Source organism: Hippoglossus stenolepis, chromosome 19, assembly GCF_022539355.2.
Source record: "Hippoglossus stenolepis isolate QCI-W04-F060 chromosome 19, HSTE1.2, whole genome shotgun sequence".
Classification (NCBI taxonomy): domain Eukaryota; kingdom Metazoa; phylum Chordata; class Actinopteri; order Pleuronectiformes; family Pleuronectidae; genus Hippoglossus; species Hippoglossus stenolepis.
In genome coordinates this window covers 15,053,189-15,076,344 of record NC_061501.1, presented here as the reverse complement: position 1 = coordinate 15,076,344, position 23,156 = coordinate 15,053,189, and the positions used below count along the sequence as shown (strand labels likewise).

The 23,156-nt window shown below is 42.7% G+C and overlaps 1 protein-coding gene across 1 annotated transcript; it reads right to left on the bottom strand.

Moving 5' to 3' along the window:
* Positions 1 to 474: 474 nt before the first annotated feature.
* Positions 475 to 5,120, bottom strand: LOC118098610 (regulator of G-protein signaling 20). Its single transcript, XM_035142617.2, has 5 exons — positions 4,988 to 5,120; positions 3,596 to 3,756; positions 1,211 to 1,294; positions 891 to 1,125; positions 475 to 722 (listed from the first exon to the last, which is right to left on the bottom strand). Exons 2-5 carry the CDS (start codon positions 3,751 to 3,753, stop codon positions 534 to 536), a joined length of 666 nt encoding a protein of 221 aa, XP_034998508.1. The 5' UTR covers positions 3,754 to 3,756; positions 4,988 to 5,120; the 3' UTR covers positions 475 to 533.
* Positions 5,121 to 23,156: the final 18,036 nt, after the last annotated feature.

Genomic DNA, 23,156 nt, shown 5'->3' with positions numbered 1-23,156 from the left:
TTTTTCCGGGTTAATCAGCTCGTTGAGACGTAAAAATGTATTTCTTTGTGAAGAGCTGAAAGCACCAACATGTGAAGTCGTTGTCGCACCGTTCACGTCAGACCGAAGGTGCGAGTGTAGAGGATCTTATTCCAAGGCACTTTCCTTCTTCTTAAATTACTGTTTAACTACTAGCTTCTACAAGAACTGGATATGCATTAAGGCTCACAATATACCTAAATACAAATGCAGTGCTCACAGATACATGCTTTCCCTCATTAAACAAGGTAGAAAAGTGCAATACAAGCGCTAGGGAATATATAAAAATATAGATATGTTTTCAAACAAGTAACGGACCGAGCATTAGTCCTTGTTTGTTTCCGAGGGTTTTGGAAAAGCTAATCATGTGTAATAAACAGCAGTTACAGCCGGACAAAGAAGTGTTCATTTTCCTGTCTGTCTTTCTTTAAATAGCAGAACACAAAACTCCTTCGGGTGGGTGGGGGACGCATGCGCCATTTTGAAAAGCTAAGTGTGTGCTGGCAGTGGAGGGTCTAGGGCTCAGGGGGGGGCTCCTCCAGGCTCTTCAGCAGATCCGTGTACTCTGACGAGTTTATGAAGCGCGGGTACGAGTCTCTCTGCATCAGCGTGTAGATCTGCTGCTGGGCGTCGTCGAACGTGTGCGAGGTCGGCTCCAGCATGTTGCGGTTTATCACTTCCCGGACGCGAGAATCCAAACTCACCTGGAGAAGATGGGGAGATGAGTGATCAATTATATGCAAACATTATATAGAGCCAAGTATGGAAATCAATTAGTTGATCGACAGAACATTTTAAAGTTTGGAAAGAATGGCTCAAAGGTCCCATTTCCCCCCTCCCAACCAGTTGACCTCACAGTCTTCCTCCCTCACCTCTTTAGGGGAAAGGATGGAGATGAAGTCCTCGTATATTTGACGGACCTTCTCCTCCACCACAGTCTTGTTGGTCTCCTTCTTCAGTTCCTCACACGCGAGCCAGAACATCATGTTCTCCTCGCTGAACTCCGTCCGCAGGAACTGCCTGAAGCTGCCGCGACCCGCCGCACTTTTCATCACCCTCTCAAATGAGATGGTCCAGGAGCGGGCATCGTCCAGAGTAGGTTTAGGGCTTCAAACACAAAGGTTCATTGTTATTTACTTCTCCTGATGTTTATGGAGATTTGAGGGAGGATTTGAAGTGTTTATCCGTTTACCTTTCTTCACAGTTAGTTATTCCCTCTGTCCTACGTTCAAACGTGGATCTTTGAACTGTCTCATCTTCACTTCGAACAGTCAAACTGGAGGAAGAAACACAGTGAGAGCTTCTTGAAGATATTTAAAGTAACTTGTCAAAAAGGAGATTTGATTTTCCCACCAATTAAAAATAGCCCCCCCAGAGTGCTTTAAATGTCAGATTTTCTAACTAAAAATAACAATTAAAGTTGTTTGCAGTATCTGTATTTCACTGCATGGCCGATAATTAGTGGACACATTACAACATTGCACCCTCGTGGGTCCGTTTGGGTCTCATGATCATTGAAGGGATCCATCCACCCATTATCTATCCCCTGATCCTCTTAAGGGCCGTGGGGGGAGCTGGAGCCAATCCCAGCGGATATGGGTGAGACCCTGGACAGGTCGCCAGCAGGGCCAACAAGTATCATCAATTTAGAGTATCAACCTAACCCCAATCTGCATTTCTTGGACTGTGGGAGGAAGCCTGGAGTAGAAAACCCACACAGACATCGGGACAACATGCAAACTCCACACAGAAAGACCCAAGCCGAACCGACCACACACGGCTGACCACTGTACCACCGTGCCGTCCCCGTTAAGGAGGTCAAAATGGAAAATGACATAATTCTGTCAACCAAAACCATTTTTTGTACAACCTCAAAGTGTATCGCAGGGTCAACACACAGACACAAGCAACCATTCACTCTCACATTTTTTAATTGAGTTTCCAATTAACCCCAACGTGCCGGAAGACTGTGAGAAAACATACAAACTCCACAACTGGTAACTTTCTTCTTGTGAGGTGAGAGTGCCAACCACTGTTCCACCGTGCCGCCCTGTGATGAGAATCAATCGCTCACATTGATTTTCTCTCTTCCAACTTGGCGGAGACCCTGCGTGTTCTATATGTTGTTTGCTCCACATTCAAATGAACACAACAGCTCCAGTAGATCCTGGATGATCCACCGGGAGCATTTGCAAATTTAGGTAAGTGTGTCAACTGTCCACCTCGTCCTGTGGGGGAACACTTTGCGTAATTAAAATGTTCCCAACACCTCATGTAGCAGCTGGCTGTGGACTAATTGGTTCGGGTGAGGGTCCGCTGTGAGCCGCCCCATCTGGGAAGGTGGCCGTTGTAGCTGCGCAACGATTAGACGGAATCCACGTAGATGTACAGACAAAACCTATTACTCATCCCCGGTGGAGTGAATTACCTCGGCCGCGTTCTGCACACAACAGGTTGGCTGAGCTCAGAGGACGCTCGAGTAAACGGTTGATAACTCCAAAGCAGATTAAGACCCCCGAGGCCTCCGTCTAATGAGCTGGGTCCCGGGACCCCGGCAAACGGTTTTCCTGGGGTCATGGTGTGGGGATGGAGGCCGAAAGGGAAGATGCATCCTCCATTGAGATGCTGAATGAGAGCAAGGAGTGATATCGGTCTCACGTAACAACCGCACAGAGAGGAAGAATTCCCACGCTCCAATTTAATGCCAACATTTTCCAAAGCATACATGCAAGAGTCTAAATTCTGCATCACTGCATCTACGGACTTGCTGCACTGATGAGCTGCAATATGCTTGAAAATCAAACCTTGTGCACATGCATTGATAATTGATATTGAAATATAAGTAAAAACAGCAATATGCTGCGGAAAATGTCTGGAAATTGGTTCGGAGATTATCTGGAGTTTCCCTTTAACATATTTAGAATGCAGCAGGAGATTGTCCTGGTCAGACACTTTCATAACAACAGGAAAATGTCCGGAGCGTTCAGGTGAGGGGTGGAGCCTCAGTAGATCATGCAGGAGGCAGGACATGACGTATACATGTCTGCCCTTAACGCCAAAAGCTCTTGAATCTCGTCATCTTTCCATGTTGACATCTTATTTATATATTTCCAGTTTTGTGTCCCTCGCGTGTTGGAAACGTCATCAACACGCGCACTCGCTCACTGAGAATGTGTCCGGACATTTTCCACCTGTATTCTCACATGGAATCACTCGGACATTCTCCTCTGGGAGCTGACAGGAAAAGTTACTGAAAATGTCCTCAGCAACTGACTCGCACAGCTCCTCCGAATTTCAGGATGTATTAAGAATTCTGATAATGGGCGGTTGGGTGATGACTGGAAACCATAATTTCAACCCCAGAATGTGTCCAGTCAACAATCGACGAGTGGAGGACGACGGATATTTCTTATACGGAATACAGAAATTACGCCATTGGTCCCCTCTCCCACCCCTGTGCCTTGGACCACCTGCCTCCCAGATCCGGCCCTGGCTGCATGCATGTGTGTGTGTGTGTGTGTGTGTGTGTGTGTGTGTGTGTGTGTGTGTGTGTGTGTGTGTGTGTGTGTGTGGTTACCAGGAGCAGCTACAGCAGCAGCACCAGCAGAAGCAGCAGGCGTTTGAGGCGTTGGTGGGGGTGTTTCCCATTCTGTGGCGCGCTTGGAGGACACTGGCAGCTGCTTCCTGATGAACCTGCATCTGTCTCTTTCGCATCTCCTGCCGCTCTGAGCCCATGGACTGCAACCGAGAAGACGAGAGAGAGAGAGAGAGAGAGAGAGAGACAGAGAGAGAGAGGGGGGGCGGAGGATTCACTGGAAGATTATTACCGCATTAAGCCGGAGCATCTCGACATCACAGTCCAAGAAATCACACCAGATTAAAGATCTGACAGGAGGCGTGGAGATCCAGGCCCGAGTCTTTCTGAAATCCTGTGAATTCTTATCTGCTGAAAATGTTTGAACGCGGTTTGAGGCGTTGGAAGTCGTGTGTTGAGGAATGAAGGGTCGTGACGCATGGGGGTCAACTTCAGCAATCAATAGTAATAATAATAGAAAGTGTGGTGTGTTGAGGTTCTGATAACTCAGTGCAACAGCTCGAGATCATAACAAAACCACCTCTACATCCTCTCCTCTCCATCCTCTCTCCTCCATCCTCTCTGCTCCATCCTCTACTCTTCATCTTCTCTCCTCCAACCTCTCTTCTCCATCCTCTCTCCTCCATCCTCTCTCCTCCTCTCTCCCAATTTCTCCTCCTCTCTCTTCATCCATCCTCTCTCCACCTCTCTCCAAATTTCTCCTCTATCCTCCTTCCTTCCCCATCTTCTCCTCCTCTCTCCTCCTCCATCCTCTCTCCCAGTTTCTCCTCCTCTCTCCTCCTACATCCTCTATCCTCCATCCTCTCTCCTCCCTCATCTTCTCCTCCCCACTCTTCCTCTCTCCTCCTCTCTCTGTCTGTGAGGGATGAGCAGCAATGATAGCGACAAGGCGTTACTCTTGCACCGCAGCCATCGCATCCATCAGTCGCATCCTCCGGAGGATACACACACACGCACACGCACACGCACACGCACACGCACACACACGCACAGTCGATTCTCCCTAAAGCAAGCAGCGTGCAGCCATTTATAGACGCATAATGAAATTATTTGATCGGTAAAGCTGATAATTTGCAGCGCAGGCAGATTTTGTATTCTTTAAGGCCAAAAAGCAGAATATCTGCGGATCGTTACACCATTTTGAACATCAATTCATATTCTTATACAGATCATATTGTGGAGGAATTGTCCAACATGAATCCTCATATTTCTGCTCGCTGGAAAAATCCAGATAAAGATGCTCCTCACTGGATCCTGAAATCATCCGCCTGATTCTCCACAAATTACGCACACACGTGAGGATTTTCTCCTTTTAAATAATGGTTGCCAGAGACCTACGTTGTCTACACAAATCACAGATAACCGTGTACTCACTGTGTCACCATGAATGCATGAATACAGGTGATTTTTTGGCTCGATCACATCCGTCTGCCTCGACTTGACACAAACCAGTTGGTTTCTCCTGCGCGCATGCGTCCCCTGCAAATGTGAAGAGATTTTTTTTTTCTTCTGTGCGCCCGTGCACGAACGACCAGAACACAATGTGCACAGAGACACACACATCAGCTCCTGCAGGACGGATGATGCTGAGATGTCTACTATTTATTACTGATCTATTTGTTTGATGACGCATTAACTTTCTGCCATTTGGATCATTTCCACCCAAGTAAATTACGCAGATATGTGTTAAATTCTTATTTGTTTTCATCCCCATCAAAAGCCTTTCTTAAAACAGTTTTATTATAAATCCTTAAAATGTATTAATATTAAAAAAACACATGCTCATGTCACTGACGTGTCTGTTACTGTTTGGCGAGGACGCATTTCTCTGAATAATTCAATCAAACATCTGGAAATGCCAATTCCCACATCTGCAACTTCGCCTTCCTCTCGTGCGCCCAGGAGGCCCATTACCTCCTGTGTCCACCAGGGGACGGTGGAGATCTATTTAAACAGACTATATGTCCCCCCCCACCCACCACAAAAAAGTGGAAACCAATGCAAAAAGGTTGATTGAGTGATTTAAAAAAAAGTGGCTGCATGATAAAATCCAACCCTGCATGGTTTCTGTTTGACCTTCAGGACTCTGTGTGTTCAGATGAGCCATCAGGTTCCAAGCAGAGCTGCCGTTATACAAATATACTCCATCAGTGAAGCAGGTCTGTCTATAGCCATACAAAATATTACTGATTATTATTATAATTTCACATAATTTGTTGATCCGTTCCGTTTCTCATCAGCAGTGTCTGACTCCTATATGTAAATAAAGTGAAAATATATCCTTAAGTTAATTAATGTGTTTTCATTTGATGATACTTTCTACTTTGTACATCTACTACACTCAACGTTGGCCCCAAGGTTCAAATCCCAGCAACATTTCACAAAACCCAACATTTCAAAATCACAATATTTCACAAAACACCCCATTTCGCGAAAAGACAACAACCCTTCACAAAACACAACAACATTTTGAAAAACACTTAAGGTTTTGTAAAAATTCATAAACCAAATTTTATATTGTTGGACCACAAAACCACAAAATACAAAAAAGACAAAACATCAGGGCTTGACAAACCCTGTAGTAATAATAATGAAATGTATTAATATGGCACTTTACAGGCCAGATAAAACAGTTCAGTCCCACTTGATGAGTAAATGACAGTAAACCAACTAAAATATATTTGCACCTTTCCTTTTCATTGATGTGCTCTTAAATATCCAGCTGCTGCATAATCAGAAAATCTAAACTTGAATTCATTTTTCTCACTACAGCACAGTCACACACCCATATGTAAATATATATATAAATATATATTCTATCTCCTCAACACACACAGTGGTGGGAAGCTCATCTACATTTCCTTCATCCTGCTCTGCAGCGGAATGAGATTATCTCCTTCAGCTGAAGCTGCAAATATGACATAGGAAATATGCTAAATGGTGATGGCAACAGAGGGTGAATACCCATCCACTTCCACGATGAAACAGCTATAAAACAAATTAATATACACAAGCCTCTGTGTCCAGGCCTCACCATAAATCACACATCTTGTAGCCGTGGTAATCTTTGAGAGGAATCGCCTTTTTAATGGAGCCTGCTCTCTGGTGAGAAAACTGTTAGTGTGATCTACAGCAGGGACACACGTTTAAGCACATGTGTGATTCATTCCATCCTTCTTACACGCGGGCCGTCAGCAGATCCACCTCCGCTGAAGATGCATCGGTTCCAGATCCAATGCAGTGTCCAGGATCCGGCCTCCACACACACGTTGGGTAAATCAGCCGACGTGCTGTGTGCTGAGGCCGATCCCAGCAGAGAGGAACACTCTAAATGTGCAGTTACACTCACTCTGGTTATTATGTTTCCTGCTCTCCCAGTCTGGGGCTTCATTCTTTGCAAGTCATTATTCCATCTATGGCTTTTGAATAAAATCTTTCTCTGAGTTGAGGCTGAAAAGTGATTGTTTTTCACACACGTCTTTTCCCTCTGTAATCTATTTACTGTGAGGTTCATCTCAGGGGTTTCTGTTATAATGACTCCTCTTCTTTTTTTATATCTGACTCAGATTTAATGGTTTTTCTTTTTGCCTGTTTTCTGGGCTCTTGCGTGTCAGAGGCAGAAACGGGCCACAGGCCGCTGCAGGGCTCGGCTGCACAGTTTTGAAGTGTGAGGTCACCTGGTCGCGTCCCCGCGTCACATCCACACTGACGGATTTGACTTGATGTAGGGAAACCAGTTGTACCAGTTTGGCTCAGAAGAATCAGATCATTAACCAGTGGTGGAAGACACTCATATCTTTTACTTAAATAAAGTACAGTAAAGCACATTGAGTTTTTATAAAGACTGGAAATAGAAGGAAACAGGCCTTGCTTGGTTGAAATGTAACAAAGTCCACCATCTCCTCTAAAGATGATTTCTCATTTATTTAATCTGTACAAAAACCATCAAATGTAAAAAAGACAATTTACCATTTTGCAGTCATTGGGTGAATGTTGAAGTTCATTATGCATTAAAAATACTTCCCTACATCTCCTTGTGAGTATGTTTTAATCATTTAGTGTTCTTGAATATTTTAAATGCTAAATAGGTTGAAGTCGAGTACGTGGTCTCATTCAAGGGCAGTTATTTTTCCAATTTAAACTTCAATGCACATAAAGGAACACTTTCCCCTCAGTTAGCGAATTGCAGCTAATTTCCAAATGAACTCTGAAGCTTTCAGGCTGGAGGAAATTGGCTCGCCACGACTGTAACAGCTGCAGGCGGCTATAAGGGCTGTCAGCGCCTGCAGGAGAGAGGGCACCAGGGAACATCCGACTGCACTCAGCTCGACGGAGAGAAGCACCATCACTCTGTCGTTTGGATAAAATGAGGACTTTGCAGGAGCGGGTGTTGGTAGAGATTCATCTGTTTCCCTTCGGGCCGTTCACAGACGACTAAAGTTTGTTGGTTGTCGTTACCGGAGACGTGTTTTTCTGTGGTTATGAAGAGCAACACGCTGTCACACGCCCTCACAGTGAACATCATCTGTGTGATTGTTTCCAGCAGGGAGGCGGAGTCATGAAGATGAATATTACCTTTGCAGGATTTACAGGTTTGAGCATTGGAGCACAGGACTTGAATTAAAAATGGCTTCCCCCTGCTCTGTCTTCATGCTCGGTGAATAATGCTCCAACGCTGAGCAGCTCAGTGTATTTCCACATGCATATTTCATGTTCTAGCTCAGGATAACCAAACATTACACCCTGATGTGACATTTTATTCAAATACTTGGGGCATTAATATTCTGCTGTGACAGCCTCCATTCTTCATCCTGCAGGAATTAAGTGGGATTGTGGCCAAAAAAGTTCTTCCATACCGAACTGTGTGAACCGTTTATTTATGGGCCTCGGTTTGTGCACAGATGAATTATTATGCTGGAACAGAGACAAGCCTGTTGAGCAGAAGTTCCCACAGAGGAGAAGGTGCATCTGAGAGTTATTACAGGAAAATTCAAGATCTTTTTGTATGAAATTGTTTTCTGAATTTCCCTCTGATTATTCTTTTCTGCGTTAATTACAACTTTTATACTTTTATACCTCAATAACTCTTTCAAATGACACGATTCAAGAAAGACTCTTGTTTCAAGAGGTTAAATAATAATTAATCAATGACACATATACAGCTGAATTAAAAAATAAAAACAGAAATATCACAGACACACACTTTAGAAGCTTTGCTTTGCTCTGGTGGCTCCTATTTCTCTTGAAGATGTTTCTACACCTTGATTTGAGTCCGTCAGTGGTAAACCCAACTGTTTGGACATTATTTTGAAAGGAAACCCTTCAGTGGACATAACGTATCACCGCTTACAAAGCACATTACAGCAAAAAACCAAGCCACGAAATCCAAAGAGCTGCCTGCAGAGCTCAGGATAAAAAAATCTGATGCATTGAAGGACCCTGAGAGCACAGTGGTCTCCATAAGAAAATGCTACTACACAAAATGTGAAAACTTAAGGCATCTGAATTCTTTCCAATTTTACTGACCGTCTTATATATAAGGAATACAGTGTATATAGTGTGATTTTAAATGCTCTGCACATTGCTATTCGAGCTAAAGTGCTCTACCTATATACACATTCAGGGGGGAGCAACAAGGAACAGTATCATAATGTAATCCAGCACAATGGCCCTGCAGTCAGAGTGCATGTGATGCCTGCACTCCCAGGGGGAAGAGGCTGTAATGAGCAGCACAGAGTGCAGGTAATGGAGTGACGAGGACGGAGCTACTTCATATTCACGCCTCATTCGCTGCCAAACAGCAGCAATGCCCATAGAAAGTCTAAAGGCATACAATTCGAAAGACGACTTCAGGAAAAACATATATTCTTTGTCTCTGTAAAGTGTTTTGCTGGAATCATTTTGCAGATGATCCCCTGGTTTCCGTCGGCGTCTGACTTACATTGTCTTCACAATAAACTGAGGCGACACATCCACCTCCGCTCTGTCTCACACATCCTGCAGAGGTCTATGGCGACACCGTACATCATGATGTTTTCTGCACAGCCTCTCGAGTGGCTGCTCTGTCATTTGTCTGCATCGCCTGCTAAGGTTTAATGTTCCCCCTTCCTCCATTACTCCGTTTCAACTCGTCTCCTGTGGACAGCAATGTGTAGAGTACTGCAACTAATTAGAGATCTCCCGAGAATAAAAATCAAGGTTGGGAGAAATGGAATATGTTCCTCCAAAATAATTGGACTGAGTCGGTGATGGCAGGCTGATGTACGGCCACACTGAGACAGTAGAAAGAGAAAAGACAGACAGAGTGAAAGAAAAGGCGACTCTCCTTCCACCTCCTTCATTCCGGTTGGTCTAGAATCTTAGTATTTGTCAAAGATCAGTTTTTATTCATTCATTACTGGAGATTCATAAAGAATATCAAGCTGTATTATCACAAACTGCAAGTGTGAGGGAATACTTTTAATAAACCTGCACTGCAAACACAACAATCAGTAGAAACAGCATCAATAGTTGAGGAGAGATTTGCAGAAGCAAGTTATGCAACAGATGCTACTTTCACGCCGATAGGGTGATTTTATTAACTATTAATATTACTGATAATAATTGCTATAAAAACCTAAATAATGTCTTATAATATTGTGTAGATCGTCTGCACAGAATACAAGAGAAATGCAGTATGTTTTAAGAAAATGTGTAATTTCATGTTCATTTTCTGTCCTTTGCTTAATATCCGTCTGATACTAATATTTATACCCAAATCAACGAAATAAAGTCTTAATTGATTGATTTTAAATTCAATTCAATTCAATTTTATTAGTTTAAAGCCAAATCATAATATACATTATCTCAAGGCACTTTACATAGAATGTCAAGACCTTAAAAATGATAGAGAATCCCAACAGTTCCCGCAATGAGCAGCACTTTTGCAAAACTCCCTCAATAACTGGAAGAAACCTCTGGCAGAACCGATATACCAGTATCAATATGTGGTAAAGCTGAAGTTAACTCAAATTTCACCAAAGTTTGTGCTCGGCTCTGTAGAGTGCACCTGTCAGATTCCCTTTCATCCATTGCCTTCAGCTGTGCTCGAAGCGCAGACAATCCTTCATGCACTCGTGAGCAGTGTCATCCGTTATTCTGTCACCTGCAGAGCTGCCTCACTGTGTCACACCGAGCTCCGACAGCACAGGAGATAATTCACAGGCAGCACCGGTGGCTTTTCCCTTTCATTCAGGACTCTGTGTGGCAGCTACATGTCCACACACATGCAACACATTTGTTATTTAGGTTAAAATGTTATTCTTCTTCCCTCTTTTTCCCTTTTGATTAGCAGATTTGTCTGTTTGCTCCAAAAAAAAGCATAAAATAAAGGAAGTATTTGTAAATTTTACAGGTCCCCAAAGAGCAGCCTGCTTTCCACTGAATCGATTCTCTTCCATTAGTGAACCTTGAGCGGTTGAAGAGGTAAATCGACTGTTCTAAAGAGACGTAGTAGAAGAAGGTGGCTGGGTCAAGTTGGTGAAGTGGAAAAATATGTTGTGCTGCAGTGTTGCATGACGCAATGTGGCCGTCAGGGAAACTTCACAGCTAAAACATTTTTTCTATTTGTGGATTAAAAATGAGCTGTAGTTATTTTTTTCTGCATTCAGAAGTCTGGTGTCATGTTTGTTCAGTCATTGGTTGTTGTTTTTTTATCCTTTGAATGTGACTCATGCTGATTCACATTCACTGTTAAAGGTCTTTTTTTGATTCTAATTGCCAAAATGGTCTGTTTATGTCTTGAGGCAGGACTTTATTCTTTTGGACGCTGAACCTTGAAGACACGAGGACCGAGGCACAATCAAGGGGGGAGCACCTCGGCAGGTAAGAGGCTGATGGAGCAGAGGTGTGTCAGCCTTTACTCCTGCTCCTGGTAGGAGTGTTTAACATGTGTCTAGTTTTTGTAACTCACTGAATTTGTCGTATATTTTCTTAATTTCATGTTTTTATGCACAAATTAAAAACAGTCGTAAGAAAAAGACAAGAAAGGAAAACGCAGATATAGTGTATGCTGAGAATTGTTTGGGTCACAAGCACAGTTATGTCATGAAAACCTGATTTAGACAAGACTGTGGCCAAAGGGCTTCTCCTCTGGTTCAAGCCGAAAACAAGATGCTCCAGGAAAATCAAATGTTACCGTCGTAAAGCGAAGACTTAGAGATCTGAGGACATTATTTGCAGGGGTTAATGAAAGGTTGCACTGATCTCATACGCTGAGGTGTGAATTCTCCATCTGCTCACTCTCTGCTCACTCCAACGACCCTGAGATTGAGCAGTGAGCGAGCTCAGTCCTTTGTTGTCTGAAGTCACTCAAGTGGAATCGATGACGTGGAGATGAGTCAGAGCTGGAGCTGAGCTCGACATATTCATGCTGAGGACACTCAAACAAACCTTCAAACTGTTTTAAGGGTTGAGAAGGTTACGCATCCTGTCCTGGTCTGAGTCCGTCCAATTAGCAACATTCAAATCAATCAACTGAACCACTAGTAAGTTACGACCCGGGCGTAACGACCCCCTGTACGTCTATTATTAAAGGCATGAAGAAGAGAAGACAATGACACAAGTTTTCCATTAGACAAGATGATTATTTCATGTTCAAACTCTGAGCTCAGCTGTGAAGTTTGATGCGGCTCTGACATGATCTTTATTTGCATGAACCTAAGTGGATCTATAAATGAAAATACAAGCGACCAGACAAGATGGGTGTTTTTAATATTAAAGCAGGGCGGCTATTTTCTAAATCTTATCTCGTGTTTACATCAGGCAGAGTGTGACTAACGCTGAGACATCTCCCCTCAGGAGACGTCACAGTCACGTCCCTAAATATGAGCTCGCTGAAGCTACTGAAAAGAGCAGGCACACGTGTGTATGAAATAAAAATAGTCTTCTTCTTCACTGCATTTCACTTCACTTCACTGTATTTTATAGGATATTTTATCATCTGGAAATTGTAGTTTCTGTGCATTTATCCCAGAAATGAAAAGGAAAATCACATAATACAGTGAAAGAAGATGAGGAAGTTGTAGAAAATATACAACATACCACTGCAGTACAATACAATACACCACCCTGTCATCAGTTACAGAAACCACTTCGACTCATTTGCAGACGTAACCACTGATAAAGTCAGAGTCGACCACTTCTCCCAGTCTGAGTGGTTCTTTCTTCAGAATGGACTCAGTTTCTTGCACAATCATTTCAAAGTCCTGATACTTATGATGATGTGAAGCTGACGAGCCAAAAGATTTCATTATTCGTGAAACAAGCTGATCTTCTGTTCCCCCACGTGACAACGGCACGTCGCCTAAAACTGCGACTTTCTTCTTGTTACATTATAACTTTGATCTCCTCTAGTAGTTTATTCTCTACTGCTCCATTGCTGTAGACAAACTGAATGACAACATTTTAATTTGAGGTCAGAAACATGTGGTCATTGTGTTTCTAGTTGATTTATTTATGATTTACATTTCTCAGCAAACATGAGTCGTCTCCTCTGATGTAGCATCATAACCGTCAGGATTCACCCTCGACCCAGAAACAAGGGACGAGCCAAATCTCCCAGAAGTAACCGTTGGCTCGTCTGCGAAGCTGTCGGAGCAGATCTGATCTGACGACTGTCAAATCTGCTTTAGTGTCCACCTGTTGGGGCCGAGTGCACACCATCCCAAAATACTACAACAGCCGGGGGACTCTTCAAATGATTGTCTCCACTCACTGATTTTACTGCTCTTGGTTTAAAGAGAGCAGTAAAAAGAAGAAGAGGGTAATAACCGACTTTAATGAGATTCTCACTGGTAGAAGACAACACGCTGGTTTGATTCAACCACCGAGGAGGAATCTTATGACCATCATTAAATCTGCTCGTGTGTGAGGATCGTCTTGAAACTATAAGATTGACAGGTTGGGCGTTTGTGAATGAAAATCATTTATTTGCATTTTTCAGTTATTCCTTCGTGGAAATACATGGGAAAATTGCAAATTGCGAAAAAAGGCGACGCATTAAAAAGTCGAAGTAATAATAAAGTAGCGTCCATCATATACTTTGACAGAGAGTCAATGAAAACAACCTTTTTTCACGAGTCTCAGACAAAATATCCTGAGGGAGCAAAACTGAAATAATATCAGATTTGATCATTTCTGATTTATTAAGATGCTCCTCGGCTGGATATTATGCAAGAGGTGAATTTCAATATGAAAAAGCATCAATCAAAACAAGGCAAGGAGACAAAATGGAAAATAAACAGTGACGTTGAGTTTGTGTTTTTTACTGTGAGCGAGATAAACATCGAAACATCTCAGCAACTATTGGACGGGTGGCAATGACATTTTGTTCAGACATTCAGGGGCCGAGAAGACGATGCCCACAGACTAGCACCATCATCAGGTCAAAATATCACAATGTAAAACACACTCATGAGCCCGACCTCCACCATGTTAGTGGATGGGACCCTAGACTCTATATAAAGAGGGACGACATGACACCTCTCCAAAAGTGTAGCCAAAGCGTCTTGATCGTCACCTGGTGGTTGGCTCTCGTATAGAAATAAACCCCACCTCCTCCATGTTAGTGGATGGTCATTATTTTTAATTAAAAGATAGTTTCTGTCATTTTAGGTATAACAATGTTTTCCTCTTGATTTACAATATCACCTGGATGCTCACCAATTTTCTTTATATTTCAAGACCAGAACTCGAGCAAAGTCAACTTACTGATTCTGTTACTTAACACATGTTTTATCAGCACATCTCCTGCGACTCTCAGTCTCATTGAAATCTTAAAGCTGTGATCCAGGTGTTTCCTTTGTGAGACTGCCTCCGTCCTCTCGGCGGATTCCATCTGATGAGCCGTGCTTTGATGAGGCGTACAGGCGTCTCCCTCTTGACTGTGACGAGCTGAGGTTTATCCCACATCTTCTGCAGCCTCGGCCTGTTTTGTCATGTAAATCACTGAAGATACAGATTCGTCTTTCAATCAAGTCCAACATGCAGAAAGTCCCGTCTGAGACTATTTACACTGAAGTAGGGAAATAATTGCTCCGCATGTCGGGATCACACATTTGAGAGAGGGTGTAAATTGCAGGGTTCACGGTACGCTGCTCGGTGCAAACTGTGATTTCACTATTGCTTATTGACAACCTTGTTTCTACAGGTCAGCTGTTATGTGATGTAAAAATCAAATGGGCTGAGAGTCTGTCATTCTCACAGCTGTAATCACATTTTAAACCTCTGTCTACGAAAGCAGTGAAAGGCAAAGATAATTATTACGTGACAGCATTGATGATCACTCATAATAACAACAGAGGTTCCCTTTTTTTTTTTAAATCATCTTTATTTATTTTGTAGATTGAAATTCGGGTGGAAGAATAAAACCATTGTGTGTCTATCAGCTTCCAGAATCACATTTATCTCACTCGTGCTGGAACGTGGAAGAGTAGGGACACTTTTGTGAAAGATAGAACAATAAACTGGTGAACAACAGACTTCACACACACTCTTCTTGCCAAAGTGATGGAGGAAGAGTGGGAGCAAGTTGGCTGCGAGCGGGTGAAACCTTCGAAAATCTTTACAACCACAATAATCAACCGTATCGGTTTGTTGTTGTCCTGTTTTTCTTTTACCATAGACTGTATTTTTCCTGGTTGCTGGCTGCAGTCATAAACCCAGCCTCCTCCATGTTAGTGGATGGGACATGAACAAAATTAAAAACCAGCTATAAACACACAACACATTAAGATTATTCATATACTCTGAATATGTACTTGCCCATTTGAGTTATGTACAAAGCAGCAGAAAATGACTTCTAACTGTATAAAAACATGTGTCTGAGAGTCGCTGTGTTTTTTTACGTATTAAACCAAGAGTATGAGGCCCTAGAAATATTTATATTTTATATTTTATACCATATTTTTATCTTCTGAACTGAACTTGGTCTCCAGCTGGTTCAGTGCAGCACAGACCACATGTGATCCATCCTGCCTCAAGCAGAACAACCTTAAGACCAGAAAACTGTTATCTGGCAAATGTCCGTGATGAGAAAACCCTCCAGTCACAGTGAGAACATTTAACACAACTGAAATGTACGAACTCTTAGCAGATTCATGGCTGAACTCATGTGTTGACTACATGTTATATGTTCATTTGTTCTTATGTGTCGAATGCCTGCATTTTATTTGGTTTAAATTGAGTTCTTCAAAAGGAGCAGCTTCTGTCACATTGCAGGATAATACGATGACTTGAGTGATTATCATCAAAGTGTCGCCTTTAAAAGACAATTAACACAAAACAAGGTTAATGAGCTAATTAACCTTTGTCAAACTCCTGATGTCTCCTGGGAGAAACGTGTGTTGAAGGGACCTCCGCTTCCTCACCGACGAGTTTGATGTGCGTTAAACTGTCGTCTGTCGTCGTTGCGTCGGCAACAGTTTGCTTTTGTCGTTCCCCACGCGAGGCGAAGAGCGATTAGTCCAACGCACCTAGGACGTCGGCTTCGATCACTTCTAAACGAGCCGACATGATGTGACTGACAACAGCAGAGGGTGACGGAGCCTGAGGCAGAGCAGGGGAGAGGTGGTAATTAAACCAGAGGAGAAGGAAAAAAACAGAAAACTGTTTCTCGTTTTGATCTGAACCATCTTTACTGTTTGGATGGTGGAATGTCTTTGACTTTGCGATTGGATTTCCGGGAAGTCCGAGTCTGAGCGGTCGTAGCTTGTCGTTGTAACCCAGTAAAGTTCAGGTCATTCTCCCAGAGCACAGTCACGACTTGAGGGATAACACAGATAAACAGTAAATAGGATTATTTAAAGTCCAAGTCAGTGAAGATAAAATCAGTGTAGAGAGTAGAAGAGAATCCAGGACTGTAAATACCGTAAATCAGCCACTGCAGCTTCTGTCAACACCAGAGTTTCTGTTCTTCTGGAACAAACAAACATCTTAATGCAAAGTTAATCAAGATAAACTGTTAGATGACTGCTGGAGCCATTTATAGTTAGATCAGTGACGGGCAAACCAGTCGGGCTTTAAATTATTCCGATTTCTTTGTGTATTTGAATAATTGAGTTGTCTCATTTTGCACTGGTCGTATTTCAAAGATAGAAAAATCCATCTGCCATTAATGATTTGATTTAGAGAAATGAAGGGGGCAACACTCAGCAATGGAACTGCAATTTAGAGGAATATTGTACTTTTCTGAGAGACTTCAGATACACAGTTTTATAAAATATATTCAAGAGGGGAACTGATTCACTGATCCAAGTAAATGAGATAATCCATCCATCCATCAATAAATCCATCCCTCCTGCCTTCCACTTATCCAGGCTCCGGTGGTGAAGGTGCATGGACCAAGGAGGGTGTCCCAGACGTCCCTCTCCCGTTCCAGCTCTTCCTGGAGGATCACGAGGCCTGATGGGATATGCTGTCCCTCCAGCGAGTTCTAGGCCTGCGCCTGTCTCCTCCCCCGGAGTAAACCGCCTACGGGAGTCTCCCAGGATGCCTACTGACTAGTTGCCCTTTTGAAATTAGAAATATAATTGGTTTTAGATAACCTTTTATACAAATACTCTATGTAATATACTGAATATTATACAGAGCATGTGTTATTCATTCAAACATCACGTCCACCTCAGCTACAGTACAAATAAGCAGCATGTATTATTGTATTAGAGGAGTGGACGGTGCCAGTGTTTATCCGTTACTCCCATGTCAACGTGTTTCCCTTCCTGATTAAAAGTGACAGCGGCTGTCCTCAGTCCCCAGTTCTCCTCACCTGACCTCAACACCCAGCTGTGCACCTGCTTCTTCCTCTTCTTCCTCCTCGGTGATCCTCCCGTAAACAACACGTCCTCGTCCTCCACCTCAGATTGTTTATTCAGCCACAGCGTTACAGACTCTTTTCTACTTTTTCTTCTGCCCTTGGACACTTTTGCTGCCTCGACCATTTAGACGTGGCTGCCTGCTGTCTTTCAAACGAGCAATCAGCCCTGTGCAATTCAACCAACTGCGTACTTGATCTTCTTATTTTATCATTACATGTTCATTTATTGATACACATTTTGTCCTATTATGTGTGTTTTTCTTATTATAATCATTGTTTTTAAATTACTCACTTAATTTATTTATTTTTGCTTCTACCGAGCTTCCCTGTTTTTCACATGATTTTACTTTAACAGGTGAATGAATAAAACTTCTTGGATTTTAAATGTAAACATCGTTGTTTTTCCATCTTCCTGCTTCTGGGTGCAAATATTGAGTTTCCATGTTGTTAGACATCAAATATTTACTCACCTAGTACAGTAATGTGAGCTCTATATATTATTTCACTGGTAACACTTTACTTGAACTCCCATCTGCAGCATTTATTAGCACTTCATGCATATTTGATTAGGTTCAGTTGTATGCAGCTGTAAGGACATTCGTAAATGTGTAATATTTAGTAGATACATTGAAAGAAACTTACATCTGTGTGGAATTGTCTGCCGCATTGTTTGCCTCTTTGCTTCCACCAAGTTTTGTTGAAATCTCTTTGATAGTTTTTGCTCAATCCTGCTGGCAAACGAACAAATAGACAAACAAACCAAATGGACACTGGATGAAAGCTGAACCTCCTTCGTGGAGGTGTCGGCTATTTTATAGTTTAGTGTTCAAGCTGATCCAGGAGGTTAATAACGATCACAGAGATGCTCACACTTCAGTCATTCGGTGCAGATCACCTCTGACCTCCGAGCGGCTCAGTCTTTGGAAATAAACCGTTCTCATGGCGCCTGATGATGCTTCACGCTGAACCGAATCCATATGTGACTCTAATGCCCAAGTTACTGAAGTGTATTTCTGGTTGATGAATGTTTCTCAGACACTTTGGATGGAACGATAACAGTCCTATAATTGCCTCAGGCGTGTAGTTTAGAGGATGTAAGGTCAGTCAGGATACAGGCCCCATTAACAGGCCGCCTGTCAGGCTGATGACCATTAGTACAATGGTACTTGCTGGCTGTCACCTCCATCAGCCTGAAGAGCCGACTCTGGCCCCAAAAGGTCTGGAGAAATATGAAGCTGGATGATGTTAGATAAAAATCACAGATAAATAATTCATAGCTTGAGCCTCCGTGTGTTTGCTTCGGAAAAAAATTACAAAAACTCTGATTAAATCAATTAACAAATGGTGGTCAGATGCAAAGCTCAGCAGTTTCCAGTTGTGGTTTGAATACAGACGGAGGCATTTATGGATCTAATCACTGAGGCGTGCACGAGCATGAAGGATATTAGCATCATTATTGATGTTTACTTCTCACCGACCAGACCCCACTCATTTTGGTCGGCCTGGTTCTGACTTGAATTATTTGCACAATTATTGCTGTTTTCATGCAGCAGGCGTTCGGCATGAACTCCCGTCTGAACCGCGTCTGAAATAGATGTTTACGACTCGATATCAACGACTCGATAACTTCAAATGTCAATCATCCACGTCCTGCGTGCGGCAACATCAGGGGTTTGTTGACGTGCTTCACTGATCCGAAAACACAACTCAAATAACGTCTCTAACATAAATACAGTGTTTTCCTGTGGTGATGTTTTCAAGCGAGGGAAAGATGTTGATGACATATAAAGTAAATATTCAATATCTCTTGTGTTTGGTGTCACTGAGCTACAAGAAACCAGTGCTGACATTTCCTGTGATTCTCGATGTCCTGAACACACCACAGTTTCTTTATTTTAATGTTTTTTTTTAACATGGACATCTTATGATAATTTGTTTTGATGGTTAAACTCTTAATTTGAAAGCCTGAATGGCTGATGAAAGAGATGATGGAGGATTCACATGCAAATGTCTGCACACAATGTGTTTTGTATCTGCGAGATATTTGCATATTTGCAACGCACTAATCATGTTTTGATAGAAGGACTGTCATTTTTTTTAAAGTAAATTGCTTTGGAATATGATTTATGGCTTTTTAATTCTTTATTTTCAAGTTATTAGTATTTAGATTTTTCTGCCGGTGTAACATGAGAAATCAAAAACCCCATTTTCACTTAGACACGTGTCCATTTACACTTAGAACTCCAATCCATCTCCTTTCAGGCCCTAACTGAGAGAAACTTTATTCCTCAAAGGTCCATTTATTTTACATGAGTGGTGATAAACAGCGATCGCTCTGTGTGCGCGGACGTTCACAGCATAGTTTTGTTATTGGCTGATTGATGGGTGGCGTGTTCCACTCTGACGGGGCTCGTTAGTGAGATTAACGCCTGCTGTCTGGACGCCACCTCTGGCCTCCGACTGATTATTGCCGTGTGGACGTGCTGGTTTTCGGTTTTGGTCGTCACTGTCTCGCCTGCGGGACGATGTGTGAACACATTCGCTGACAAATGAGAAGAACGTCTGGTGGCTCCTCAGCTGGAACACGTATAAAATGATAAGGAGACTAATTGTGTTGCCATTAAAAAAAAGAAATCATCATCATTATTATCGTAAAAAAAAGACAAAAGGAACAGATTTTCAAGACGTTGCAGTGACAGATCTCGATCCTTTAAAGTTTAATCTCAAGATTCCATCTGCTCTATTGCCTGGAAATCAGTGATACAGCTTTTATTGGCCCAAATAAATCCAGTGAATCATCGCAGATCACTGAACAAGCCAAAGCATCAGCCCTTCTCCCTCTCCAGTGGAGTTAGGTTCAATCTGTGCCTGTGCAATGTTTGACTCAACTGTTCTTGTTTCAAACATCAAACCGCAGTCAAACTGACGTGAGCTCGATTCTCAGCTAAATCGGCAGGGATCCAGTTATTGTTAAGAGAGGACTTTAAAATGGCACAAAAACTTATTTGAGATAGCTTCTGGTTTAAAACAAACATACAACTAACTCCAGAGAGTCAAAACTCACAAGAGCAATGTATCATTTAACAGTTGTCACGTCATCAAGTTAATTATCAACACGGACTGAGTCACCATAGATGCGTCCAGGTGGGTGATGACGTGTCGTCCAACCGCCAGCGCACCTGGCACTCAGCTCCGTCAAACACACACAGCGTTAGAGAGCCACACATTATCTCAGATGAAAACTGTATAACGCTTTGGTTCTGACATTGTATTGATGTTGTGCTTATTAGTTTAGACACAGTATGCACAGTGTATCCTCCTATAGCATCGTTAGAGGACCTGTGATGATGCCATCGGCTCAATCTGATACAACATGCATTAATATTTGAAAGGACTCCGCTCCTCGTTGCTTTTAGCATCAAACTTTCAGCTCGGTGGAACGGATGCTGCATGGATTCGAGGAAACATGACATTAATGATTAAATATGTGAAAGACACGTGTTTCTGTGATGAACAGAAAGATGTCCACGGACAGTTTCCCCCCTGGAGTTTCTATCAATCCAAAAAACAAGGAGGGGATAATGTCAACTGTCAGATTGTTCTGACAAAATGAGCCCGAATCATCTCGTCCTCACAGTCAGCTGCTGCCTCTTTACTCTGCTGAGAGCTGAGAGTCTCCTGCTGTCACAGTCACCGGGTGTGAGGGATTTCATTTTGAATTCAGCTGCCACATGAATGACCAATTTTGAAGGGTTTTCTCGAGGGTTCACGTCTTACATTTGATCCAGTCACTGTTGGTTTCCCAGTAATTACACCATATTCAATCAAAATGTAATGTTTTTGCAGGTTTAACAAGTTCATGAGTTTCTGTACTTCTACTTAATAAGCTGTGATAAAAGAAATAATTCTGGGCGAATGCAATTTTGCTCAAATGGTCAAAATAACACAAAGTTAAGTTTATAACATCGATGCAATTATCGTCAACCAGATCCTGTGATAAGAACAAGACCCGTCTTCGTGCAGGAGTTGATTCCGATGTGTTCCGACAGGGTGGGAAGAAAATAAAAGAGAAAAGAGTCTAAAATAGAAAAGAGTCCGAGACGACACCACTTAATTGCACCCAACAGCAACTTCACATTTGTTTATAAGCACAGGCTTCAGTAGTTTATTAGCTGCTGTTTATTTGGTACCACCTTGATGACAGTGGGGGGGGGGGCGTTCATCAGCGCACTCGAGCTCAGCGGGGGGGTTCGGGCTGATCTTTGATAATGATCTCAACTGTGGCCTTAATGAGAAGTGACCGGCAGGAGAGGGTGTGGAGGCCTCAGGGTTTAAACTGAGACCTTTTCCTTTCGGGGACAAAGACTTTCCAGGTTCCCCGGTTGTCGCAGGTTTGTCGTTATCGTAAACACATTAGCGGTAATCGATTTTGTGACACGTTCAATGACTCCGAGGTAGTTTCGGTTTATCAGACGGACCGAGGCAGTTAATTAGTCGGGATTACGGATACTAAGACGTCCAGTTATCGAGAACTCCACAGGATGACCAGAACAATATGTCGGGGTACAAGGGTTATAACTCACAATCTGGATCGCCCCCTGGTGTCTGGCCGCAGTATAGGTCATAAACCCGGCTTCCTCCGTGTTAGTGGATGGGACATGGATCACAGTTACATGTCAAAGTACATGTTAAACTCAAAGATGGTTTCTATCATTTTAGGTGTGATTATTTTCACACTGATTAGTTCAAGTGTTAATTTTTGTAGTAAGTCTGGTTTTAATTGGATATTTGATGCTATAAAAACAGGGTGAAACTTCGTGATTGACAGCTGAGACTGAGAGTTTCCAGACGACTTAATCTGTAAACGGCTTTCGGAACGTGGAGAATTCCAACAAATAAGTCCACGACTAACACATGAAAATAAATAACATTCTCCGTAATAAGATAGAAGCATAAATGCCACCTCACCAGGATCAATTTTTTTAGACTTTGAACATTTTACTGTGAATCATCTCACATCTGGTTTTAAGGTCAAGTCTTAATGTCACATCTTTTGATCAACCCCCACATACACACACACACACACACACACACACACACACACACACACACACACACACACACACACACACACACACACACACACACACACACACACACACACACACACACACACACACACACACACACACACACACACACACACCCCAGCCAGCCTCTGATGTATTCAGATTCTCGGATGCGTTCACACTGGCTCAGTACCCTCTCAGGTCATTTATGGCTCCCAGCAGCATTTCAGATGAGAGCCAGAGGACTCAGCGCATGTTTAGATCTAATTGTCGCAGCAGCTGGGCTTTTAGCAAGACGCATTGTGCAGAAAATGACTCCAAATATTCCAGACTTGATTGAAGCGAACGCTGCGGAGCCTCCAAACAGCCACTGTGCCTGGACGCGTTCCAGAGAGAGAGAGGGACGGGGATCAGAATCTGATTCATCACATCACGACTGTCCACGGTGATCTGATTTAAAGTTTCCCGTCAGGAGTAAGAATAACACTTCAACTTTAAAACCTAGAGGAGACGCAGAGGTAAAAAATGAGCAGGGTGTAATTTGGTGATGTGTCGCCTGTGCTCCCAGATGAAAAGTGAAATAAATTATCACGGAGGACACCGCAGGAGATTCTCAGGAGGC

Excerpts from the sequence above, each read along its gene's own strand:
- LOC118098610 (XM_035142617.2), bottom strand. The coding sequence starts at position 3,753 with ATGGGCTCAGAGCGGCAGGAGATGCGAAAGAGACAGATGCAGGTTCAT. Across the intron at positions 1,126-1,210 it reads ATAACTAACTGTGAAGAAAG|CCCTAAACCTACTCTGGACG; the intron begins GTAAACGGATAA and ends TTGTGTTTGAAG. Across the intron at positions 723-890 it reads CCATCCTTTCCCCTAAAGAG|GTGAGTTTGGATTCTCGCGT; the intron begins GTGAGGGAGGAA and ends CATCTTCTCCAG.